At 37.6% G+C, this 26584-nt stretch overlaps 1 protein-coding gene across 1 annotated transcript in view; it reads left to right on the top strand.

The window, feature by feature from the left end:
- Positions 1–26584, top strand: part of AMPH (amphiphysin) — a 1643383-nt gene that overhangs the window by 1381868 nt on the left and 234931 nt on the right. Inside the window, exon 13 of the mRNA XM_044064832.1 lies at positions 19987–20010. Coding sequence (XP_043920767.1) covers positions 19987–20010 — 24 coding nt within the window. The remainder of the gene's footprint in view (positions 1–19986; positions 20011–26584) is intronic.

The following is a 26584-nucleotide window of genomic DNA, read 5'->3' on the forward strand; positions in this document are numbered from 1 at the left end:
TTGCCATTAGACAAGTTAGATCACTGTTATGAAATAGTATATAATGCTCATCCACAGAACACAGCCGTATTATTGGTTACATCAATAACACATTCTTGCAACCTAGGCTTAAACATTCTACCAATTTCTCAACATAAAACGAGTTGCAAGAACAAGACAAAGAATTAATGACTTTTTCAAATTTTCATCAACAGTTTCCATCAGAGCTAATGTTTTCCAGTAATTACTTCAAATCTTAGAATTACATAGCTACAAACATAAGAGGACACAGTGTCAAATTTTATAACATGATTTACACTTATTTAACTTTCTTCCATACATAGTGCCTTTTTTAAGGATCCTCCTACTGGACATTCCTGCAAACAGACTCAAATTCAAATTCAGACAACATCATGGTGACACTGCTGAGTGTTAGGAGTCTAAATAGACTGGGGCTGATTTCCTGCAACTCCTTCACATTCATACTAATGTAGTTACTGAGACATGGTTTAAATACAGTTACTGAGACATGGTTTAAATACAAGGACAACACTCCCTCTATACCATCTCTATAGTTGTACCAACTTGAAGAAGAGGAACATTTCCCTAAGAAGGGAATCACTTCCAGCACTCCTCACTGATAGTGATTTCCTGTGGAGGAATTTCATCAACCATCCTACCCTTGGCTAACTCTGGGGGAGTATATGTAATTGTTAGAAGCACCCTTACCTCACATGAAGTTACACATGACTATATCCTGGATATCCTGGAGACCCAAATCACCCTTAACAAATCCAACTATCATTGTATTACTAGTTATAGATCCTCATCAGTGTCCCACAAAGACCATAGAAATTACATTAAAACCATTGAGACATTAAATCTTAGACCAAATACCTTTTAGTTAGGGAACATCAGAGCATTGATTTGTAAATTTTCACATCTCAAAACAGTTAAGCTCAGCATTTCCTAGACTTTGTTAATATAAATTCACTGGATCAGATTGTAAAGCTACCTACTAGATGTTCTAACATCTTTGACCTGGTCATTATCAACCTAGCTCCCCATGCCTGTACTCCACCCTGTATCTAATTGTTTCAAGTTAAATCTGACACAAACTGGCCATCTTCTCTGTCAGGCCTAGTTGTACTACCGCAACAACAAATGATATCATCTTTACAGACTTTATAGTGCAAATCTTTTACAACTTGCTGAAGACATATGCAAAATTCCCAGGAATCCCTTACAAATAGACCAAATGGAGAGGGCTACTGAATTGACTTCCATCCTTTACCTAAACACCTGCATAGAAAAGTCAGTATACCTCTGTCTAAATATAATGGTAGATTCAGGAATAAACCTCTCTAATGGAACCCCTGTATAAATAAATTAAATAAAAGAAGGAAAAATAATGAAAAATTGGAAAAATTCCCACCCCCTAACAGAAGAACACCATAAAACATGCCAGCAGGGAACTAAACAGCACTATTAAAATATAAAGCAGAATACAAACTCAATGTTGCCACAAATAACAAAGATACAAAGGAAATTGCACATTTTATTTCAGCTATGTCAAAAAAAGGAATAATAATAACTATGCATTAAATACATCCATAATAATATGCCACACTTTAATCTCAGGGATATAGCCAGTATATTAGCAAATAGATTTACTGCTTACTTTATCCCACCTACCCATATAATGCTGCTAGATTATCCCTGAAATCTATTTTCCACCTAAAATCACCTTGGAAGAAGTCTTGGAATCCTAGTCAATAGAAAAATTAATAGTTCATGGGCCCACACAACATACCAGGTTACATTCTCATCAATGGCAGGTATGCACTATCCAAGCCTATACTTAAATTATTCAACCATAGCCTGTTTACAGGTTAAACATGCAGCATATTATCATTCAGCACAAAGCTGCTCTCACCTCTTATGTTATCAATGGTATACCTCAGAAAGGGGCAGTCATAAGAGACCTGGGTACTTATGTGGACAAATCTTTCTCATTCATCCACCATGTTACCACCATAATCATGAAACCCTTCTATCTAACATAGGTAATGTCCAAGGGAATATATTCAAGATCCAAAAAAGTCATCCTACCACTGTACTCCTCCCTTATCAGACCCATCATTGAAAACAATGCTCCCCTTGATATGGACAAATGTAAGCATATCACTGAACTGGAAAGGTCCAGGACATTTCTAACCAAGAAAATTAAAGTTGTAAATCACTCAACTACCACAATAGATTAACCCAACTCTCCTTATACTCAATAGCCTACCTGTTGCTGCAAGGGGGTGCATGTATTTTCATCATAGTTGCCTTCCACTGACAGGTAAGAAAACCAGTGCAGTTGATTGAAAATCATCTTGTTGAACCATGCTGACTTTCTCATACTGACATCATGGTACAGCAGAGATAGGAAAACTTGTCTTTTCCCCACTGTAGTGTGAGATCTCAGAGTTGATAAGAATGCAGAGATTGGGAGGAGTACTTACTCCTTGCAAAATCACTGATTTAGTATTGTCTTTCAATCTTTTTGAATGGATTATTTTTTGTTTTAGACATTTATGGTTAATGAAGTGCATTTCAGTGTATCTGCACATAAATGAATAGTCATGCCTCCCCTCCGAGGAGACCTGTATCTTGCTTTTTGAACCATGTAACACCCAATCTTATTTGACCTCTATTTCTTCATAAAATTAGTGCTCTTCAAACCCCTAAATCTACACAAAAACTTAAACAAGACTCACCCAAAAGATGGGTTCCTAATGCAGTATATTTTTAGCCTATGAAATATGTTGCCACTGCCAGTCAAACAAAGTACTGCTTGGCTAGCTTTAAGGCTAGTCTTAATGACTGCATGTGTACATATACATTTACACTAGAGTTGTCAAACAAGGCCCTACTCAAGTTAGTGTTTCAAAAGAACATACTTAAAGTTGTTTTATGGCTAGGTATCTTATGGTCCCTGTGGTTTCTGGCCTAGTATTATTCATTTGTTCCCAGTAAAAAAATGCTTGAACCAGGTAATTAGCTGAACTTTGACCCATAGTATAGGCAATACTAGGGAGAAACAGTAAAACCGTACTTAAGGACAAAGCTGGACTTAGTATATTACTATTTTATCACCAACATTATATTGATTGACAAAATAAATATTTATTTTCTCATTATATATTTTATGATCTTTCCTAAACTTATTATTCCTACCTCTAAAGCTTCCAACTGAGTCATCCTATATAATTTCAAATATAGTTTTATAACATCATGTTCAGAATATCTCCTTTCTGCAAAGATATTTTGCATCTTTGTTGCTTCATTCAAAAAACATGCCTTTTACTTGAGTTTTTCTAGCTCTCAAAAGATCCCAATAGAAGAATGAAAAGATTGAATGTTGGGGATCAAAGCTTTGGCCATTTAGAACATCCAAAACACCTGTCAGTATAAAGAATAACTTAGATTAAAGCTCATGGATGATTTTTATGATTAGTTCTACATTGATATATATATATATAGCTATTTCTTTGAAATTATTACCTGAAAATGTTACCTACCCCACATTCAATCTTTTATTTGCAAAAACTCTGTACATTCATCATAAGGCTGAGCACCATCTTTACAAAAAGAAAATGAAACAGTCTATGTAATGAAAATGTGAATTTACATAGTTAACAAAAAATGAACTATAGATATAATCTTTTATAAAAAGACCCATTGTTAATTTTCATAAGAAGGGGTAAAGAGTGCACCCATGTCTCTTACTATAAGTTAGTAACAGAAAATAAAGAAATCTATCAAAAACTACTTAAAGTAGATGAACTTAAAGTTTTAAAGCCTCTAAACCAAAATAATTTTGAATATCAATATATGCAGTATTAACATCTAACAAAACTCAGAACATAAACTAACACGAAAACAAGCCATCAGCTCACAGGTACCTGTGTCCAAAGAAGAACAATTGTAAAATATTCAAAAACAAATAGTCAACACAGGTTAGGCTCCAGGTTAAAATGCAAAACTTTAATATGTCACAAGCGCTTTCACAACTGCTTCTTCAGGTGTATTCATTAAAGAAAATACAAACCCCTCCTTTAAATACAATTCTAATAATCACATGATCACAAACAGTCACATGATCCACTTACTAAGACAACTTATTGCATACTATATAAATATACTATATAAATACTTTAAAAAAACATATAATAGAAACATATGGTCAATAAAAATCACAACAAACAACATATTCACATAAATATGTCATTCAAAAATAAAATAAAATAAAATTCATATTGTATTTTCCATATTTTATGGATTCATCTCAAAATGGGTCTAGACTTCAACTTAGGTCTTAATGGTACCTGTTCATTAAGGCCATGTCCTGTGTCAGTTCTTAGTGTCACTATCCATTTGGCCTCTAATTCTTCTGTTTTATTACTGACATCCCCTCCTGTCAAACTTTCAAAATTTCTAGCAATGACTACAAATCTAAATACATACGTGGAATTGGTGCTGGTAATATGCTTTGCTAAAGCACTGGACCTGCTTTGTTTACTGATGCGATAAATGTGCTCATGTATCCTCTCTTTTAAGGTTCTATCCATTTTTCCTACGTGGAATTTTCTACACTCTAAACAATGTGCCAAATATACAATGTGTTGATTCTCACATGTGGCCTGCACCTTAAAACTATAACACCAATTCTGTTCAGGATGGGTGAGCTGGTTATTAATATCTATAGCAGAAAGAATATTTCCCACAAGGTTTTGTACCCGCATCACCTGCCGGTATAATTGTTCCTCTGGATGTACACAGTCGTCTCTTTAATGATTTTTTATTTCTGAAAAGGAATTTAGGATTTTCATGCATCAAGCCCTTAATTTCCTTATGAATAGTTAGTATCCCCCAGTGTTTCTGTATAATGCTCATATAAGAGCTCACATTACTGGAATAACGTACGGGCACCTTTATCTTTGACTCGGTACCCCTTACTTCCTTGCTCCTTCCTTCCCATTTATCTGAGAAGTAGGGTTTGGCCTTAGTGTGCCTTTGAACACTGATTTCTTGTATATGCCTCTGTATGTCTGCCTCATCATAGCCTCTATCCAATAGCTCATTTCTAGTGGTCACTATCTGTTGATGAAAATCAGTGTCTCTAACATTCAGTCTGGATGCTCTAAAATCCTGATTCCTTATAACATTGTCAAATATATGTGAAAGGTGCATGCTCTCTCTACTCAAGAGATGATTCACATGACACGCTTTCCTATGTAGGCATGTATATAGATGCAAATCTGGATCCACTTTAACTGAAACATCTAAAAAATTAATACGCTCATAAGAAAAAGTTAAAGTAAACTTTAAAAACGATGTAGGGGTGTCAATATATCTATGGAATTCTAACAAATTTTCTTCCGTACCTTCTCATAAAATAAAAAGGTCATCAACAAATCTATGAATAATAGAAATGTGCTTCCAATAAGGTCCGTTTAGTAGATGTTCCTGCTCCCATACTACCATCACAGCGTTGACATAACTATTGGCACAAGATATGACCATAGCTATGCCATTACACTGCCAATACACAATGTGTCCAAACAAGAACACATTATTCTTTAAGACCAAAGTCAATAGTTTCCCAATTTGTGTAATTTTCTCTACAGGAATGTCAGAATACATTTCCAAAAATGTTGTGATACTGTCAATACCACGAGCATTAGGGATGACAGTACATAAAGAAACAACGTCTAGAGTAACCATTAAAAAAACTTCTGTTGTTTGCTGTAGAACTAACTGCATAAAGATCCCTAAGGAAATGTTCTGTATCTCTTAATACATACTCAATGTTGTTGAACACAGGTCTAAACATTTTTCTATGTAAATAGTTATTGGTTCTGTACATCAGTTCCTGCCTGACACTATGGGCCTCATGGGTGGATTAGTTGCCCTTTTGTGGAGTTTAGGTAATCCTTGGATAATTAGAATTGTAGGATAATCTACTGAGAAATATTTCAATATGTTATCTATCATATCATTATGAAACATCTCGTTTAATGTCCCTTGCACTTTGTCTGATAACCTTTTAACCAAACCATATGAAATTTTCTTGTAAAAAGCATTATCACTCAACATACTAACCATCGCCCTATTATACCAAACCTTATTCATTACAACAATGTGGCCTCCTTTATCAGCAGGCCTTATAGTAACTTGGTCATTATGTTGTAGTTTTAATAAGGCTTCGTGCTCATGTTTGGTTGAATTATATCCCTTACCTTTGAACATATTCCTTTTACTTTCATTCAACCTATACACATCTTCGATGCACATTTTTTCAAAGGCATTTACTAAGGGACTAATGACAGGTAAATAAGTGCTAGGATTTCTACAAACATTTAAACCTTGTGCTTGTGTATTGTCACCATCTTTGAACAAAATTTTTAACATCAAGTTTCTAGTAAATAATTTAATACCAAATATAACATCAGTAAAATCTGACCTACCAGTTGGTATAAAGGATAGTCCCTTTTTTAAAACACTAAGTTCACTGTCGGTCAGCTTGTAGCTTGATAAATTCCAAACTAAGTCTTTCTTTGAGAAAAGGAGGCTTTCCTTTATATTGTAAGAGCTCTCTTGTGTCTCCTCATATTTCCGTTTGGATCTGCTTCTGAAGAAAGACTTATATAAGTTAGTAGAATATATTACTAAAAGTGTTGTTCTTTTAGGTTTTAAGATTACATCTCTGATCTGTATGATTGAGTTGGTATTAAATAAGTATAAAATCAAGATGGGAGGTTACACATTCCCATATTTAAGAAGGAGATTAAGAAGAACACATATCTGCATTGACAGAGTATACACCCTTTTTTACTTTTAGGAATATCTTAATGGGAAATATGTTACCTGTAAATTGACCGAGAAGACAGCATGATATGTTTAAACAGCAGATAAGTGATATGACCAATGATTTTTTTGGATAGAAGCTATCATTTTGTAGAAGTGGAAAATGTAAGGCAAATGGCAGTGGATAAGAGAAGAAAGGGAAATGGCCCCCTGTTTTTCTGAAAATATCTTGGTACAGCTTAGCTTAGATGTGGTGGATAACGTTAATACAAGATAAGTTTTTACATATACTAAGATGATGGGACATGTGAAAGATGTAATAAATAAAGAAACATTGCCATGTTCTATTGAATATTCAAAGGAAAGGATATACTATTTCTAAATGACAATTGGTTAGCTTTAAGAGACAAATCCATGAAACAGTTGCTTTGCTGTAAGCAAAAGGGGAATGGGGTAGACTTAGATTTAGTTAAAAGGGAACATATCCCTTCTACCAGTCTATCTTGCTTATATAGATAGCTAGATAGATATAGACAGACAGATAAATAGATAATAACGATGTTTATTGGAAAAAATAGAGATAAATATAGAAAGATAGATTGATAGATAGATAGATAGATAGATAGATAGATAGATAGATAGATAGATAGATAGATAGATAGATAGATAGATAGATACATAGATAGATAGATAGATAGATAGATAGATAGATAGATAGATAGATAGATAGATAGAGGGACATGCATTAAAAATAAACTTCTAGATAAAAATGTCATTGTCTCTACTGTTGCCAATTGTGATAGTGAGAGTGCTGTTTATATTGTTCTGTGCGGAGCTTGTACAGCTTTTCATATAGGTGAGGTCAACAGAACATTAAAGGAGAGCAAATATAAACATCAATGCGATATAAGCAGAAATAATGACCAAAATTCACTTTGTAAACATATGGCAAAGGAGGGAGAGAGGCATACTTTGTTTTCCTGTATTAGAAATAATAAAACAGAATATAAGAATGGGGTGACATAATTTTTACTGAGAATGCAAAATGTAAACGGATGTAGGACAGATAACTATTTCGGTTTGAATAAAGTAACACCTTTAAAACCTATTTTAAAACAGAGACATATTAAGATATGATGTCATTTACTATCTTTGACATGTGACCTTTAAAATTTGATTTGATATATATATATATATATATATATATATATATATATATATATATATATATATATATATATATATATATATATATAGAGAGAGAGAGAGAGAGAGATAGTGGATATAAAAAGTGTACACACCCCTGTTAAAATGCCATTTTTTTTAATATAAAAATGAGACCACAATAAATCATTTTAAAACTTTTCCCTCCATGAATGTGACCTATAACCTATATAATTCAATTGAAAAACAAACAAATCTGTTAGGGGAAAAACATATAAAAAATAAAAAATGTACAATACCCTGGTTGCATAAGTGTGCAAACTCTTAAACTAATACTTTGTTGTGCGTGCACACCCTTAAACTAATACTTTGCTGAAGCATCATTTGATTTAATTACAGCATTAAGTCTTCTTGGGTAGGAGTCTATCAGCATGGCACATCATGACTTGTCCAATATTTGCCCACTCTCCCTTGCTAAAGTGCTCCAAATCTGTCAGATTGTGAGGACATATCTTGTGCACAGCCCTCTTCAGGTCACCTCATAGATTTTCTATTGGAGTTAGGTCTGGGCTATGGCTGGACCATTCCAAACTTTAATTTTCTTCTGGTGAAGCCATTCTTTTGTTGATTTGGATGTATTCTTGTGGTCATTGTCATGTTGAAAGGTGAAATTCCTCTTCATCTTCAGCTTTCTAGCAGACACCTGAAGGTTTTGGGCTAAAAGTGACTGGTATTTGGAACTGTTCATAATTCCCTCCACCTTGACTAAAGCCCCAGTTCCAGCTGAAGAAAAGTGAGTCCAAAGCATGATACTGCCACCACCATGCTTCACCGTGGGGATGGTGTTCTTTTGGTGATGCAAAGTGTTGTTTTTGTGCCAAACATGCCTTTTGGAATTGTGGCCAAAATGTTCAACCTTGGTCTCATCAGACCTTAACGCATTTTTCCACATGCTTTTGGGAGATTTGATGTATTGTTTTGCAAATTTCAGCTAGACCTGGATGTTTTTCTGTATAAAAAAAGGCTTTTGTCTTGCAACCATACCCCATAGTCCAGACATATGGAGAATATCGGAGATTGTTGTCATATGTACATATGGAGAATATCGGAGATTGTTGTCAAATGTAATACACAACCAGTACTTGCCAGAAATTCCTGCAGCTCTCTCAGTGTTGCTGTAGATCTCTTGGCAGCTTTCCTGACCAGTTTTTCTCTTGTCTTTCCATCACTTTTGGTGGGATGTCCAGTTCTTTTTAACATTACTGTTGTCTCATATTTTTATTTTCTCCACTTTTTGATTACCGTCTTCACTATGTTCCATGGTATATCCAATGCTGTGGAATTTTTTTTGTACCCTTCTCCCAAGTGATACCTTTCAACAATGAAATCCTTTTGATGCTTTGTAAGCTCTCTGTGCACTATGGCTTCTGCTGTAGCAGGCAACTGAGTAAATGTCTGTAAAATCCTACTAGGACAGCTGAACTTTATTTGGGGTTAATCAGAGTCTCTTTAATTGATGGCACGTGTGTACCCAAGAAGACTGAATGTTTTAATTAAATCAAAAGTTACTTCAACAGTGTATTACTTTAAGGGTGTGCACACACAACAAAGTATTAGTTTAAGGGTGTGCACACTTATGCAACCAGCATATTGTATGTTTTTTTATTTTTTATATATTTTTCCCCTAACAGATTTGTTTGTTTTCCATTAAATTGTACAGGTTATAGATCACATTAAAGGAGGGAAAAGTTTTGGAATAATTTATTATTGTCGCATTTTTTTATATCACAAAAACCTGGCATTTTAACAGGGGTGTGTAAACTTTTTATATCATAGGTTCATAGGTATGTACTAGGCTATTGGCCCAAGGGCCTAAGTAAGCCTAGCCAAAAAGGTTCCCTGGCTTACGCCACTCAAGAAAGTTATTTTCCTGTGCCCCTGTCGAGCAGAGCCACAGAAGTGATTCCCAGGGTGCATTTCCTATTTCCCATCCACTCATCAAGATTTTTCTTGAAGAGTGCTAATGAGGAACTTTGCTTGACATAGATTGGTAGCTTGTTCCAGAGTACAGGAAGTCTCTGGGACAGGAATCTATCCCTCAAGCATGTCCTGTTTATTGTGGTGACAAGGTTTAGGTCCCTAGAGCATGTAGCTTGGAGGGATTGGGATTTCTGTAGGTGTAGCATGTCCATCAGATTGGGGTTTGACATAGCTTTATATGTTAGGCAGAGATCACCTCGAAGTAGGCGATATGCTACAGAGTAAAGCTGGAGTTTTTTGAGACGATCAGTGTACGGCATCTGTTTGAGGTACTTCTTTGACCTTTCCAGCCGCTGCAGATGTCTTGTGAGGTACATTCCAAAAGGGGCATTGTACTCTATATCCACTGTATATAGTGTTTTACAATGGTTCTATCTATCTTGTAAGCCTGAGGAAGCACTTGTATGTGTGAAGGCTTCCTTCATTTATTTAGTTATTAAACAGTATTTCTTTGATTTGAGTTGCCTTAAGCTGGAATTTTTTGTTCTGTTCTGTGGATGTACTTGTTTTTTCTGGGTTTGCTTTACCACGAGTTACCATTTGTGTGTGTGGATCTATAATAGTAAAACTTTTCGTAAATCTGTGTCTTTTATATGTGTTCATAGAGAGTACCCTTTTCTCATAGAAAAGCAGTTGTGAAAAATTAAAAGCAATGGAGTCTTTAGCTGCCATTGTTACACAGACCAAACCAAAATAAATGTTATATGCCAGGGTTAATGCAACAAAGCCAAATAAAATAAGAATTTGTTGATCTGCAAGTCTTAAAGTGGATTGATCACATTTTGAAGCAAGATTAAGAAACAAACTTTTGGTGCCGAAACAACCTCCTTACCATACACAGTACCAAAGTATACAGTTTTTGATGTAAAAATTATGTTTATGTTGTATTTTGCTGGCATGGATGGTCCCCTGATTTTTTTTTCTCAGAGTTGAAAATCCTTGCCATGACATCATGAAAAAATCAATCCGCTGTGCGTCACTACCTAAACTTATGTATAATCTACAGTATTTTCATGATAAATGCTTCAGTAATGACTACATACTTCTGTGAAGGGCAAGTTGCCAACTAGATCTTGAAGCTGGAACAACTTACACTGAAATTTAAGACATGATGATATAGTACTAACACCTCAATGCAAATAAGAAGTTGCTCATTTGAGAAGAAAAAATATTTATCTTACCCATGATGTTTTGCAGCAATATTTAAATGAATGTCTAGAACCAACAATGACATCATTGTGTGGGTGTGACTAAACTAAAAAAAACTGAGTAAACAGCAAAACTAAAAAAAATCAAAAGACAGCTTAATCTTCATTTTTTATCAAATCAGTAATAACTTCAGCATTAAGCAAGAGTACAACAAGAAATTAAATTAACTGTAAAACAAGGTTGCTTCTAAAAGTTGCCAATACACATTAAGCAATGAGCTAAAATGGACCATTATTGACTGCAAAGTACTGAAGAAGTATTTTCAACATGACTAATGCTGAATGTATTTGATCATAGACACAAACAATGGATTTTGACAAATTAAGCCAGATGGTTTTATTTTAAAGCTGTGAACTTTAGGTTCATAGGTTCATAGGTAGGTACTAGGCTATCTGCCCGAGGGCATTTATAAGCCTAGCGAGAGTGTATCAGCTTTCGCCGCCCCATTGATTAATTAACTGAGCCTCTGTCAAGAAGAGCCAATGAAGTGATCCCAGGGGTGTATTTTCTGTTACCCATCCACTCGTCAAGGTTTCTCTTGAAGAGTGTTAGTGAGGAGCTCTGCCTAATGTAGTTAGTAATTTTGTTCCAAAGCATGGGGAGTCTCTGTGACAAGAATCTATCCCTCCAGCATGTTCTATTTATTGTTGTGGCAAGGCTTAGCTCACTAAATCAAGTGGCTCGCAGTGACTTGGATTTCTTTAGGTGGAGCATGTCCATCAATTCTGAGTTGGACATGGCTTTGTAAGTCAGGCAGAGATCATCTCTGAGTAAGCGATATGCCACTGAGTACAGCTGGAGTTTTTCCAGTCGGGCTGCATAGGACATATGTTTGAGACCAGTAATCCTCTTGGTGAGGTACTTTTGTGGTCTTTCCAGCTGTTGGAAGTGTCTTCTGAGGTACATCCCAAAAGGGGCATTATACTTTATGATGAGTCTGATGAGTGACGAGTAGAGGGGCACTATAACCTCTGTATTTCTAGATGCGAACCCTTTAGTAATTAGATGGGCTACATAGAAGGATTTCCTAACTACTTTGGCAATATGATTGTCAAAGGAGAGATTACTATCTACCTGGGTCCCCAGATCTCTTATTACCTCTTCTGTATTAAGGGGGCTGCCACCTATGTGGTAATTCATGGGTGTTTTGTTTTCCCAAACGGGATGACTATGTATTTTTTGGCATTTAGCTTGAGACCATGACTTTGACACCAGGTGTTCGTCTCAGTAAGGACCTTTTGGAGAATGCTGTGTCAGCCGGAGAGTCAATTATGGCTCCCAGTTTGCAGTCACCGGCGAACTTGGTTAGCCATAGTCTTCCTCTGTTTGCCTGTACTTCTGAGAAGTATATGCTGAACAGTAGGGATCCCAGGACCGAGCCTTGTGGGACACCACTTGTGACTGGTTTAGAGTCGTACCTGGAGCCCGCTATTCTTACCGTGTGAGTTCTGTCTGTAAGCCAGTTGGCAACCCATCTCGTGACATAGAGGTTTATGTTCAGTCTGGTGGGTTTTTCTATAATTCCCGAGTGGGGAATGGTGTCAAAAGCCTTGGCAAGGTCAAGGTAGGCTGTGTGAACTACCTTCCCCTCATCTATGGCCTTGGTGACTGTCTCGAAGAAGTCAACCAGGTTTAGTAGGCATGATCTGAACTTAACAAAGCCGAACTGGGTCATGTCAAGTGTTTGGAGGTTCCCGATGTCTTTGTTAATGAGTTCCATGATGATACACTCCATAGCCTTGCAGACCAGGCTAGTCAGGCTTATGGGCAATAGTTACCAGGGTCAGTTGTGGCCCCTCCTTTGTGGAGCAGAATAACCATTGTTGTGTGCCATTCTATGGGCATGTAGCCTGTGGAGAGGCTGAGGTTGAACAGTGTGTTTAGGTGGGGGGTTAGTTTGTTCTGTAGTTAGTGCAAGACGCAGCCTGGGACACCATCTGGCCCCATTGATGCTGTGCTTTTGGCTTTTGAAAGGGCTGTTTCCACCTGTGTACCTGTGATTTCCGGGACACTGCACTTTCCCAGTATTGTTGCGGGCCCTTTAGCAGGTGAGAGCAGGGTGAAGTTTGCACTGAATCTATCTGCCAGGATGTTGGCAATATCAGAGGGTTCAGTATATTTTGTGCTATTTTGCACTATCTCAGAGCATATCTTTGAGTTGCCACTTAGATTCTTGATATAGCTAAAGAAGGCTTTGTGGTTATCTTTCAAATCCTTGGCTATTTTTCTTTCAAAGTTAGCCTTGGAGGATGTTATGAGGGACCTTAGTTTCTTACTGATACTGATCAGGGATGTCTTTCATTCTTGGGATTTGCTTTTTTTCTGAACGAGTTTCCTCCTTCTATTGTATAGCCTGTTTATGGCAAGGGTCCACCAGACTGGTTTCCTTCTCTTAGGGGAGTGAGTCTTGGTTTTGCTAGGGATGGCATGATCCATGCATCCTTGTAGGTGCTCATAGAGTGGATTTCTAAAGGTTTCTGCATCTTGGGCAGCGTTATCCTTTAGCGTGGTGGCTGTGAAGCTTACCAGCTCTCTCTTAAGTAAAGTGAAGTTTGCTTTAGAAAAGTTTTTTACTGTGGTTTCCTTAGCTGGGGGTGGTGGTGGGGTGTGGACATCCAGAGTGATTAGTTTATGGTCTGATCTAACCAGTGATGGGTTGACCTCTGGTGTGGAACACCTGTCACCCATGTTGGTGATGACCAGGTCCAATATGTTTTCACCTCTGGTAGGGGAGTTTACCAGCTGATCCAGGGCATTTGAGTTGATAAATTCCAGGAAGCGCTTGACCTGGGTGTTTGTACTTGAGTAGTTTTCCCAGTTAATGGTAGGGTAATTGAAACCGCCCAATATCAGGGTGTTCTGTAGGACCTTCATGTTTTCCAGTGTCTCCAGAAAGTGGAGTGGTGGTCCTGGGTCATGGAGGGTGATCTGTAGCAGGCCACAATTTGCATTGCAGATTTGCCTGATGTTAGTTGCACATGGATGATCTCGGGGGTATCATGCTGTGCCACTAACCTGGAGATGTAGGTATCCTTAATGAATATGGATACACCCCCTCCTTTTTGTGTCAGTCCATATTCTGTGGCCTAAATGTATGGTATGAGTTGTAGCCCAGTAGTGCTGGTGTGCTCTGTGGAGCCTTGAACCAGGTTTCAGTTACTGCACAGATGTCAATGTTCTCCATACTGAGGATTGCTTCGAGCGCATGCATTTTGAGATTTAAGCTCCTGGCATTGAGTAGCATAACCCTCATATTTTTATTTGTGCTGTTTATGGAGGTGGGTTTGACTTTTGAGCCTTGCCTAAAAAAGGCACTATGGGGGCAGCAAGAGCCTTGGCCAGTATTCGAAAGCCTAGGGGTGACAGGTGCAAGCCATCTCTTGTGAAGCAACAAGGCCTGCCAAGCATGTCGTCCCAGGCTAACAGACACTGGATCCCCTTTGAATGACACCATAAGCTTAGCCAATTGTTGAAATTGATCATTTTTTTTTTATTTATACTGCGGTATCATTCTTGGTGAGGGCAGGATGCTACTCAGGGTCAGGGTCATACCCGCCTGGGCTACATGATCAGAGAGCTCTTCCATGTCTCTTTTCATGTAGTCCAGGGAGGTACATCTCAGGCATTCACACCAACATGAACAATGACAAAGTCATATTTGTACTTGTTCTGGAGTGACCTGAGTGCTTGTGTTATGTGGCAGATTCTGGCTCCCGTCAGGCAGCTAACAGTAACGTTCTCCTTGTCCAGCCTAGTGAGTGGGACATCAGTGTGCCTCACTGTAGAGTCGCCTATTACTAGTGTGTTAGGTATGTTATTTTGCCTTAAGGGCTGTGATTGTGTGGCACACTGATTTTGTATTTTATGTGTTGTCTGGTTTGTGATGGGAGGTCCAGGTTTTTTGGGTATCTGCTTTGGAGGTTTGTGATGCTTTTGCAGGTTTTTATTTAGAGCCTCTGAGTATGATTTCATGTATTTATGTGTATTTTTTGCCAGTGCTGGTTTAGTATGTCTCTGTGAGGCTGGATGTGTGGTGCAAGTATTAACCTTCGCCTCCTGACTGCTTGTTTCAGTCTTGGGTGGAGAGAGCTTAGCCTCCAATTTCTTTAATTCTTGTTTGGACAAATATAGATTTCTGAGACTAATACTTAAGAAACAATCAGCACCAGAAATCTTGTGAAGGGCAATTGCTGAAATTATTAAAGGTTTTAGATAATTTACTTGTTTGTGTTTCTGCCAAGCAAGAACATGATGAGATGAATTCATTTTTTGTTCAGATTAAGGCAATAAGTTCTGAAACTAAACAATGCCAATATCAGATCTACATATTTCATATTAAATATGTGGGTCATAGTCTGACCTCTAAGCATGTCATTCCTGATTTTGGGATGGCAAATATGATTATTAACATAGATAAACTACAAAATCTGTTTTTATTTGATTCTTGGAAATGGTCCATTAGCTTTTAAAATTTATAACCTATCTAATGCATCATATTGAAAAGGCCATACCATTAATACCATAATTTAACCATTTATGGTTTTAGTTATTGTAATTTTATTTTTCATTCCCTAATTGAAATTTGTCTTTATCGGACTCACTGAAACATACAAAAAAAATAAAATAAAATCAAGTAGCACTAAGATTTTTTCAAGACCTTCCCCAGAAGTTCTTCAAAAAGGAATGCTTTTACAGAGTTCAGGAGAACTTTATTGTAAAAAAAATCCCAACAAGATTTATTTTCCTACATTGTTGCAAGTTACATATAAATGTATGACCCTTAGATTTTCCACGTTAGAAGAAGAGCAGAAGGAACTGACAGCACCATAAATCCTTCCACAGCCCCCGATCTGGGAATTATCACAACCAGCAAAACATGAATAGGTTATTTTCTTTTTTTTTCTTCTTTTCCTTTAAAGTGTTATATAATGGTCTCAGCCACTCCAGTATTTGCTAATTTTGTCTCCAGATTCATTAAATAGAGAGGGAGTAGTGATGAACTTTCCATGACTCTTAATAATATCAGTAAGCACAATCAAATAACCATAGACCCGATTAAACAAAGAAAACAATGAGGCAAGGTGCCTGAAGATACTGATAACCAACAAATAACAAGTACAGGCACCAAAAGGAGGTGCACAAAGTCACGTACCAAGCAATAGTCAGAAGGAATAGCTGATTATTCAAAATATAATGCAACACTTCCCTCAGCGTTTTCGTCAACAAGACTTCTTCAGATATATGAATAAATGCATCACAGGCTGCTACTTCCTCTTTTATATCCCATGATCCCTTAATTACATAATTGTTTAATGAGTTAAAACAAATGCAGTTAAAGAAACAGATTATAAAAGCAGTTTAAAACCAACCTAACATGTTCCTATATAAATACTAGTACATTTCATCCTGATGTCATATTGTCCATGTTCTGTCCCCCATGCATTATGGGTGTTATACCCCTGTGCATCTGGGCCCTTGTAGTGACCATTTTCCCCCAAAAAAACTCTTTGTGGAAATGAATCTTTCCTAGGGAAGGGGTATGCCCATTTCTGATGGTATTCCCTCAAATCCCTATCAATTTGTCCATATTTTCTTTTATATATCATACTACATTTTTCCCCCACCTGTTTTGTAATCAGGTGATATTTATTATTCTCTTCCTCAATGGAGAACATAAGATCATTAGTCACAATATTATTTAAATGTTCAATGTCCTCAAACAATTTATGCATTAACATTTCATTTTCTTTAATAATAGCCCTCATTACTTCATGTCCACTACTGTCATAAATTTTTAAAAGTTCCTCATGGAAAGTAGAACCCACCACCACATTGTTTGGGAATTTGTGCATGTGCAAACCTTTTGCTACAATGCCCCTAGATATACAATCTTTCAAATAGCTGTTGTCAATACCCAGGGCTTTATGTTTGAAAATTAAATCAGTAAGTTTTTTTATATTAGTACCATAGGTTTGTCTATATCAGTCCCTCCATGTACATCATTCCCCAAAATGTCAATAACAGTACCTTGGTAGTTTGAAAAAAAAACTTTGTTGAATAAGCCAACTGGCCATGGAATCCGAATTGGTCCACCCATCCACTGTGCTGTTAAGAGTGTCCATTTTCCATTAAAAACCCTCCATTCCATGAACCGCAATTGCAGCATCCATCAATCCATTGCCCAGACCCTAAATAACCATCCATAGAGTCTTTATTTGATCCATTTTCACTCAAAAGCTTTGTAATAGCTCCGTTCCCCTTCGGGACCCTGGTTTTCGTATCCCTGTGTGGTTTTGGTGCCTGGAATGACATCACATCCTCTGCACATCTACCAGCCTGCCCATAATGAATATCAGCTTCCTGATTGCAAGCTGTTGAAGGCATAATCCCTGAAATACCACCCAAGTCTGGTAAACTAGTATCAGCCAACAAATTACTGGCCTGGCTTTGCGAACTGTTTGACATCAGAAGTATAAGTTGAGTTAGCTGCCCTTCCACTCGAGAAAGTTGCTCATTCAAATATTCAGTTTTCCTTGCTTCCCCAATTGGGGAGCTATCACCAACCTTCATAACCTCCATTAGACCGGTAAACAAAGAAAACAATGAGGCATGTTGCCTGAAGATACTGATAACCAACAAAAAACAAGTACAGGCACCAAAAGGAGGTCCACAAAGTCACGCACCAAGCAATAGTTAGAAGGAACAGCTGTTTATTCAAAACATAAACGCAACACACCCCACAGCATTTTCGTCAACAAGACTTCTTCAGATGTATGAATAAATGCATCACAAGCTGCTACTTCCTCTTTTATGTCCCATGATCCCTTAATTCATAATTGTTTAATGAGTTAAAACAAATGCAGTTAAAGAAACAGATCATAAAAGCAGTTTAAAACCAACTTAACATGTTCCTATATAAATACTAGTACATCAATACATGAATATACAAATATATAAAATAAAAGAGGCTCCAATGCATTGTTAGAGGTTAGGAATGGCACATATGAACAAGTAGCTGGATAATAAAAAGGAACTAAATAATAGGAATGAGATGCTTCCAACCAGGTCCGTCTTCACCTTGTAGGCCTACTAGGGCCACACCCCCAACTAGTCACTTCTCATTGGACATCTCAACCATGCCCCCTCCACAGTAGAATGGGGAGTGCACAAATAATTCTTTTTAGGACTCACACATAGCAAAAGAACCGAAGATCTGTTCAAGAAGAAGGACAGCGGAGATCGACACCACCGCAGAACACCGAAGGACACAACAGCAGCTCTTCCCAGAGCCCATTGTGTCCATACACAAAACAGCTCTTTTCAGAGCTCATGTGGATCTGCACCTTACACCAAACAGCTCTTCTCAAAGCTCACAGTACACCAAACAGCTCTTCTCAGAGCTCACAGAGATCTGTAAAAGCTCTGGCAAGAGCAACTGGAGACACATTGAAGAATAAAACAGAAAAGTTCTTACTAGAGCTACCACCAACACCCGAACGGGCATTCAAAACACAAATCGGCCCTTCTCAGAGCTCACAGAAATCTGTATCAGCTTCAGTAAGACCAGCCGGAGGCACAGACACAGCTTCGGTGAACCAAACAAAGCCGTTCATTTTAGAACTACCGCATCTGCCCGAAAGGGCATTCAAAACACAAAACAGCTCTTCTGAGAGCTCATAGAGATCTGTAACAGCTCTGTATAGAGCTCCAGCTGCCCACAGGGCTAAAACAGCTCTTTTTAGAGCTAGCTCCACCACCGACTACATGTGAAAATCTGTTCACCGTTTAAGATCAAGAGTGAAAGGCTTTGTAAAATTGGTTGTTCCTTCCCTCCGGGCAGGCATCACTGGTTTAAATATATAAATATAGGAATAAAAGTGTTTAAATATACATTCCTACATTGTTGCAAGTTATACATAAATGTATGACCCTTAGATTTTCCACATTACAAGAAGAGCAGAAGGAACTGACAGCATCATAAATCCTTCCACAGCTCCCCGATCTGGGAATTATCACAACCAGGAAAACATGGACAGGTTATTTTCTTTTCTTTTTTTTTTCTTTTCCTGTAAAGTGTTATATAATGGTCTCAGCCTCTCCAGTATTTGCTAATTTTGTCTTCAGATTCATTAAATAGAGAGGGAGTAGTGATGAACTTTCCATGACTCTTAATAATATCAGTAAGCACAATCAATAACCATAGACCCGATTATATAACCAACATCTGTTATCTATAATTCTGCTACACTTGTTTATTTCCAGCACATGTTCATGAAGTATTAATAGTATCAAGACACAGGAACAAAACTCATTATTTATGGCTTTTTGCAGGTTTGCAAGACTAAGGAACGTTTTGTCTTTACCTCATTCCATACCATTAACATCATAATTTAAGCATGTTTGATTTCAGTTATTGTAATCTACAGCTGTAACACAATATTCAGAATGTCTTATTTTATTCAATGTTTAAGCAGTAGCTTGGATTGTATCTCATTCTCTGTGACCATTTTCATTCAGGGATGACTGCTGTTACCCTCCTGATAAATGTAACACTTTTAAACTGTGCTGTTGCATCAATATAATCTTGTTTGACATTGGTGTCTAGAAACTGTAACTTTCTGCCTTTTTGATAATTGTAGAGCACATGATATTTTTGATGCAGATATAAAGTAATATTTTTATCACACGTTGTGACAAATTTTTAAAATTTAATTTTTTTCTTTTATTTCCTTTCAGACACTGCCATGGGACTTATGGACGGTAAGATATAACTTTCTGATCTCTTAATTTATTGGCACTAGATTAATATTTTATGTTTTTTTTTTTCATTATAAAAATATAAGCCCTAACACAAAGCTGCTCCAAGATGATTGTGCTATTAGATTCATACTTTCCACCCATCGTAAATTGGATTTTTTTCTGGAGTTTCCCACACCCAGAGTTTAGCCATATGCTCATGATGTCACACATCAGAATACCACACATTAAATACTTGACCACAGTTATCTGCACATCTGCCATTTCTTCCTTGCCACTCTCACAGTTCAGATTGCCATCCTTGGATTGACAGTAAACTTTATTATGCTTACATGGTCTTTTCTTTTATTAAATTTTTGTTGATTTGAGAAACGTATCCAGATCCTGCACCAGATCATGAAAGGTTCATCTTAAGATCAAAGGGGAGGACTGCACAGTCTTTACTGTGAACTTTTTTTGTAGCACAATTTGGAGTTTTGCCATCCTCCTTCAAGGACTGCCTCAGCTGCTTTATTCTGGGTGAAGAAGTATTCTTTAGCCAATGTCTACATGCTGTGAATGAGGATTTTCTTAACAAAACACAAGTCCTTCCTTGGAAAAGGGGATGCTTCATTTCTTTTGGTCCCCTGCTTCTGTTTCCAAAATGAAGAGGATGCTATCCTATCACTTTCAGCACATCAAGCTACATATCTTATGCTAGTCCCTGCTCTGGCTAAAAAATGATAGGATATGTTCCTGTCAACCTCCATGATGCTGCCTATACTCTTGTACGGCTGGCTTGAGAATGAAGCAGCTCTCCTGGTTCATCATGTGAAGGTGGACATAGAGAGCCATCCTTTGTGTGGGGATCAGAAGAACTAGGACTGAAACAATAATCCCATTTATTACTCATATATATATATATATATATATATATATATATATATATATATATATATATATATATATATATATATATATATATATATATATATATTAATTCACGGTTTGCAGTATGGTGAAACTTTTAATGTAAGCCCAATACATATCACTTCAGCAAAGGTTGACTTATTTTTAAAAAGATGTCACCCAGTGCCCTTCCAGGTGAAAGCTATGGTAAATGAATCTTAGAAAGAGAGAGAGTGTGTGTGTGTGTGTGTGTGTGTGTGTGTGTGTGTGTGTGTGTGTGTGTGTGTGTGTGTGTGTGTGTGTGTGTGTGTGTAAACCTTATAATCTCTGCCATGTCAGATACTAACAGTTGGTAGTCTTATAAAAATATTTTTGGAGCGCCTTTCCTGGGGTCATTCCTTTTCTCCTGGGTCATTGTCCTGTAGAATTCCTTTTTAAAGATGCTGTTTCTGGCACCTGATCAATAGTTACTTTGTCAATGTGGAGCTTGTGCTCCCTTTGCTAGTTGCTGCTGCCTTTTGAAATGATCCAATATTTCTGGTTTGGTACCAAGGTACTGTAACATTTCAGTGCCTAATCTGTGATTAGACTGCTTCTTCTGAGTATGAACACTATCACATTCTTCATGGTGCAATGGTAAAACTGTAGCTGTGGACTGTATTGCAGTTTTTGAGGAGGTCTCTATGAGGACATTTTTTCGACATGTTTTGGCCCCTGCTGGTGTGTATCTTTGGTATGTCACCATGACTTGATCTTGTTTCTCCTCTGAGCCCTGCAATGGCTTTTAGTTTCTCCATCCTTCCTATCACTTGTGTTCTATAGCTGCCTGCAGAGTAGGGGTATCTCATCAATGCCCTCTTCTTATTCTAGGTCATTATCCCCATCCTCAGTAGATCTTATTTGATCTTTTGGACATGAAGTTGGGCTTCTGGACCCCTTTGTTGGGGATTCTAGTTTTATTGAGTACTTGTTTTATTGCATCATGTTGTCTGTAGTGTGGCTCCTTTTGCATAAGGGACTGTAAGACCAGTTAGTTTAATTTAACTAAATTATTTAATGTGTGTAAACTGGTGTTTCGTAGATACCTTTCAGCCATAACCTGGGCCATAAAGGCAAGTGTAAATGGACAGTTTAGACTAGCCAGTCATCCACAATGTTCTTAAGAAGTAAAAGGAAGCTGGAGTGTCCATAAAACACACACACACACACACACACACACACACACACACACACACACACACACACACACACACACACACACACTCTCACACACACACACACACACACACACACACACACACACACACACACAGATATGGGGACAACATTCAGACTTTTCAAAGACAGTAAGTGATGGTCATGACTGAACCCTGAAGACTTGAGATGGAGTCAAAGATCTTAAGCATTGAACTGTAATGATGATTATGTTCTTGCAGGGAGTAGCTATCCATCTGGAGCCTTGTTGTAATTTTAGATTTTAGTCTTTCAACAGCTCTTATTCCTTTCACTGAGAATATGCTCTCAGTTGTGTAGAGCTGTCCACCCACTCTTTTCCAGGACCTCAGTTCTGTATTCAATTCTCAATTGAGTCTGCAGATATGGACACTCTGGAGAGTAGATTTTAATCTTCCAAGGGAATTATGATCTTCTTCTTCTTCAGCTTGGTTAGCACCTGGAAAAGAGAGAGGGACAAGTTTTCCTTTTTATGGCTTGACTGTTCCTGGCCATTGTTTTTACTCCGATTGTATATATCCTTCTACATTCAACTTATTTTCAATACACCTTGACGACCAAGTAGGCCATGGATCTATGGTGATACAATGAATTGCCCTGGGTTTTTGTTGTGCATGTCCTCATTCATTGTGACAACTGACTTTACCTCATGGCTTAATACTGGGACCTTTTTTGCTGAAGCTGTCCACTTATCTCCTGAAGCTATTACTGGGCTGTTCACTGGTACTGGGAAGTCTTTGACTTGGTAATCCAAGTAGGAATGATTTTTCCTTTGGATACATTATTTCCTGTACTGTCCCATAATATCTGGTACAGGCACCCTTGATGTTTTGCAGACCTACATGCTAAGGTCTCCATTTTTCAGCAGGGTTCCTAAGCAGTATTCTGTGCATTGTTCCAGGTAGAATGTGGAGGGCAAGACCAAAATCTAGATCAGGTTGGTTGAACAGGTCCTTTGGGAGTGTTGCTTCTGTCTGTCCTTTAAAATCCCATCCTCTTTAGAAGACATAGACTCCACATGCAGCAGGCTTGTTTGCTTTTGAGTCTGCGTATCTGGCAGTGATTGAGTTCATCTTTTAGATTTATATGTTTCCTGGAGGATCGCAGATGTGATTACATCTTTCTGCTCCTTCTGAAGTAGTGTTCTCCCACCTTCATCCCATTTCTTCTGATAATTTGCTTTGTTTTTGTTCCTCAGCTGGTCCAATCATTGTTCTCCTTTTTGTGCAGCGATAGAAACCAGAAAATAGAGGGTTCTTCACTTCCTGATGTGCACTACCGTCTCATTTATTCTGTGAAGCTGCTCTGTGTGAGATCATTGTCCTGGAGTTAGGGATGGAAAGGCTCACAGATGGAAGCCTCACTTTTAGTAGATTGGCAGGAGAGTTCTTTTTACCATTAGTTGACCTACCCACAAGATTTTGTTGTATTCAAAGTCTGTTCTTCAAAGGTAGCTTTCTTTAGCAATTGTATTTTCCTGTCCTTTTGCAGACTCGGTTGCTTAGATCTTTCATTTGTAATGCTTTCCTTCTCTAATCTCTTTTCTCCTAAATGGCTCTAGGAGTCAGGCCACTTCTGTTCAGACAATTGTGTAGGAAACAGTCTCCTGAGGTCTTGTTTGGTGCAGCCCTCTCGATCCTTCTTCCATAGTGAGGACTTACTGATGATAGGTATAACAAATATCAGAGCTAAACAAGGGACCCTGGAGCAATATACTCATTTCCTGTCACCCTTGACCCACCTAAGCCTCATGTCAGCCTCACCTCCTGCTTCTTGCTGGTCCTACCCACCAGTCCAGTTCCACCACTGAAATACACAAGTAATAACCAGTCATCTACAGCTACAGTATAGGTTCTGATGAATTTATTTACAGCTTTTAGGTTTTATACTGGAAACTGATTTCCTGTGAATCTATTAGTTCCATGACAGGCTTCCCTTACTGCACAGATGAGGAATGCTGTTTCTGACTGTCATGACCAAGCACATCTGACTATAGTTAAGCCCCTCTAATACTGTTAATCCTGTTGGAATCATTTGACCTTCATTTTACTCCTAGTATAGGGTATCTAGCTTTATTAATCAAACTGAAGCCTCTACACATTTGCTATTTTAGTGGGACATCTGACTCCTTCAACCTTGCTGTGAGCCAGCGTACACCCATTATATGTCTTGGAGTGCATCTGGCACTGTTAATCCTGATAGATGCCCTCACATCTCTAAAGTCATTTGTGACAATCCTCGTCATTTCTAGCAAAGCATGTTTGTAAAGTAATGCCCTGTTTTAACTCAACAGCTTTATTTGGCAACTACCACTGCACCACAGGGGCAATAAGAACTGACATCTCCTGTCTCTCCTACCTGCCTCAGTCCTTGATGGCTGACAAGACAGCTGATGACACCTTCTCAGTCTTACATGAGTTGGCAAAGACTGTATTCCTTGCATTATTTGATGCCATCACATTATAGTCAGAAGATCCCAGAATTATTTCGGCACAAACATTGCCATGCAACCATAACTACAAAGCTGCTAAGAAATAGAAATACTTTACCTCCTCCAGGATTTATAACTAAGGGTATTTAGTGCCTGAAGCAATAGATACTGCTCTCTTAACCTGAAACATTTGTTCTGATGCTATAATCAAAGCATCTGACTTCAAACGGTATCTTCCTTCCATGATAGACCTGTTTTGTGCATCAGATCACCATTGAAACCACACAGTATGCAAAAAATTGCATTTACATAAAAAACAAGTTTCGGCTAACTGGAAGAGTCATAGCTCTCAACCTCTAAGCACAAGAAATCTGGAAAAGCTAAAAATAATGGGGTATAAAGGCCCAGAATCAGGAGCAAATGTTAAATATTGCTCTATTGGAAGGGTGGTGTAATGATTAAGGCATATGCCTCAAAGGCACAAGGTACAGAGTTTGATTCTCACAGTGGGTAATTGGCTAGGCTTAAAATGGCCCGCAAAAGCATTTAGCCTAGTACCAGCCTATGAACCTAATAAACTTAGAAATTTGCTAGAATAAAATGTTTTGCATTAGCAAATATTTTCTGAAGGATATACAGTCCGAAACTCAAATATATGTCATTATTTAGTAACTTCTGTCTTTATAGATTTGCCAGAAAGCCACAAAATTTTAAAAAGTGCTAAAATATAAAGTATGGAAAATAGTGCACTGTTCAAGCATAATTTATTATGTCTTACCTACAATAGGTTTCAGTTTGGTATCTTGGAAACTGTTCCTCTCTCTCCCAGGGGTGGTACATGGGAAACAGAATTAGAAAGTAGAGAGCTAATATGGCAATTAAGACTTAATGGTGCAACGCCACTTGGTTTAAATGAATACACATCTATTACCCCCATTCTAAAAAACAGAGCAGCTAAACTTTAATACTAGCTAGCTCTGTACACTTCCAAGCCTTTTAGAAGACACATTTAAGCCTATTTCCATACTTTATTTTTTAGCACCTTTTAAACTTTTTAACCTTAAAATAAGTATTTGAATAAATTCACACAATTGTTTCCATAGGTTTTTTATACAAATTTTATACACCAAGTCATTTTTGTATGAATTTTGGTTACAATGATATTTTTTGATGCATCAAAACTATTTAACTTTGCACATTTCTTTAATTTCTACTGCTTAATTGATTGCGACTGATGATTAGTCATTTTGTAACTTATTTTAATATTTAATGGAGTTTCTAACTTGCAAGCAATGGTTCTGAAGAAGTCCCAAGGTTTGAGATGAAAGCACTAAACCATGGGGGGAATTCAATAAAGCCTACACGGAATGCTTTTCCATGTAGGCAGAGTGGCATGGATCAAACATGGAAACCAGGAGATGTGCAATCCAATAAACAGAGCAGAGGGGCGTGCACAATTTTGCGGGCACGGAAGTGTCCATGGCATGCAAATCACCTCATAAGCAGGTGAAATGCATGCAAATGAGGGTATTTTGTGATTCAGGAAGCATACAGGTATCCATGCAGAAGCCATGTTGGTGTCAGAAGGTTATATGGAAAATATCCGTGTAAGAAATGTAAAAATTGAACAGGGGCTGTAAAAGTCCAAGTAGAAGGTCAGAAATGTCACTGTAGATACGAACACATGCAAAACTATGCCTTGTGAGTCCAAAAACGAATGCAAAATAATATAAAGTAATATATATTTTTAAAACCCATATTACATTTCTTGTGCACAGCAACGAGCAAACATGCAGTTATGAAAAAAAAAATAAAATGTTTAAAAACTAAAAATAAGACATATGTGAAAATAATGCATTATAGTGCCCTGCATGCAGTATGTACAATGGTAGGTATCAGTGGTTGCTATGGAGGCAGGCCCTGGAATAGTGAAGTAACCAAGTTATGTGCAAGCATCTGTATGCAAATGAGTTGGGGTTACTAAATAGCAAAAATGGGCCACTGTGTTCACAGATAAAACCTGTG

The sequence above is a fragment of the Protopterus annectens genome, chromosome 3.part0 (genome assembly GCF_019279795.1).
Source record: "Protopterus annectens isolate FY-2018-M chromosome 3.part0, PAN1.0, whole genome shotgun sequence".
Lineage (NCBI taxonomy): Eukaryota > Metazoa > Chordata > Ceratodontiformes > Protopteridae > Protopterus > Protopterus annectens.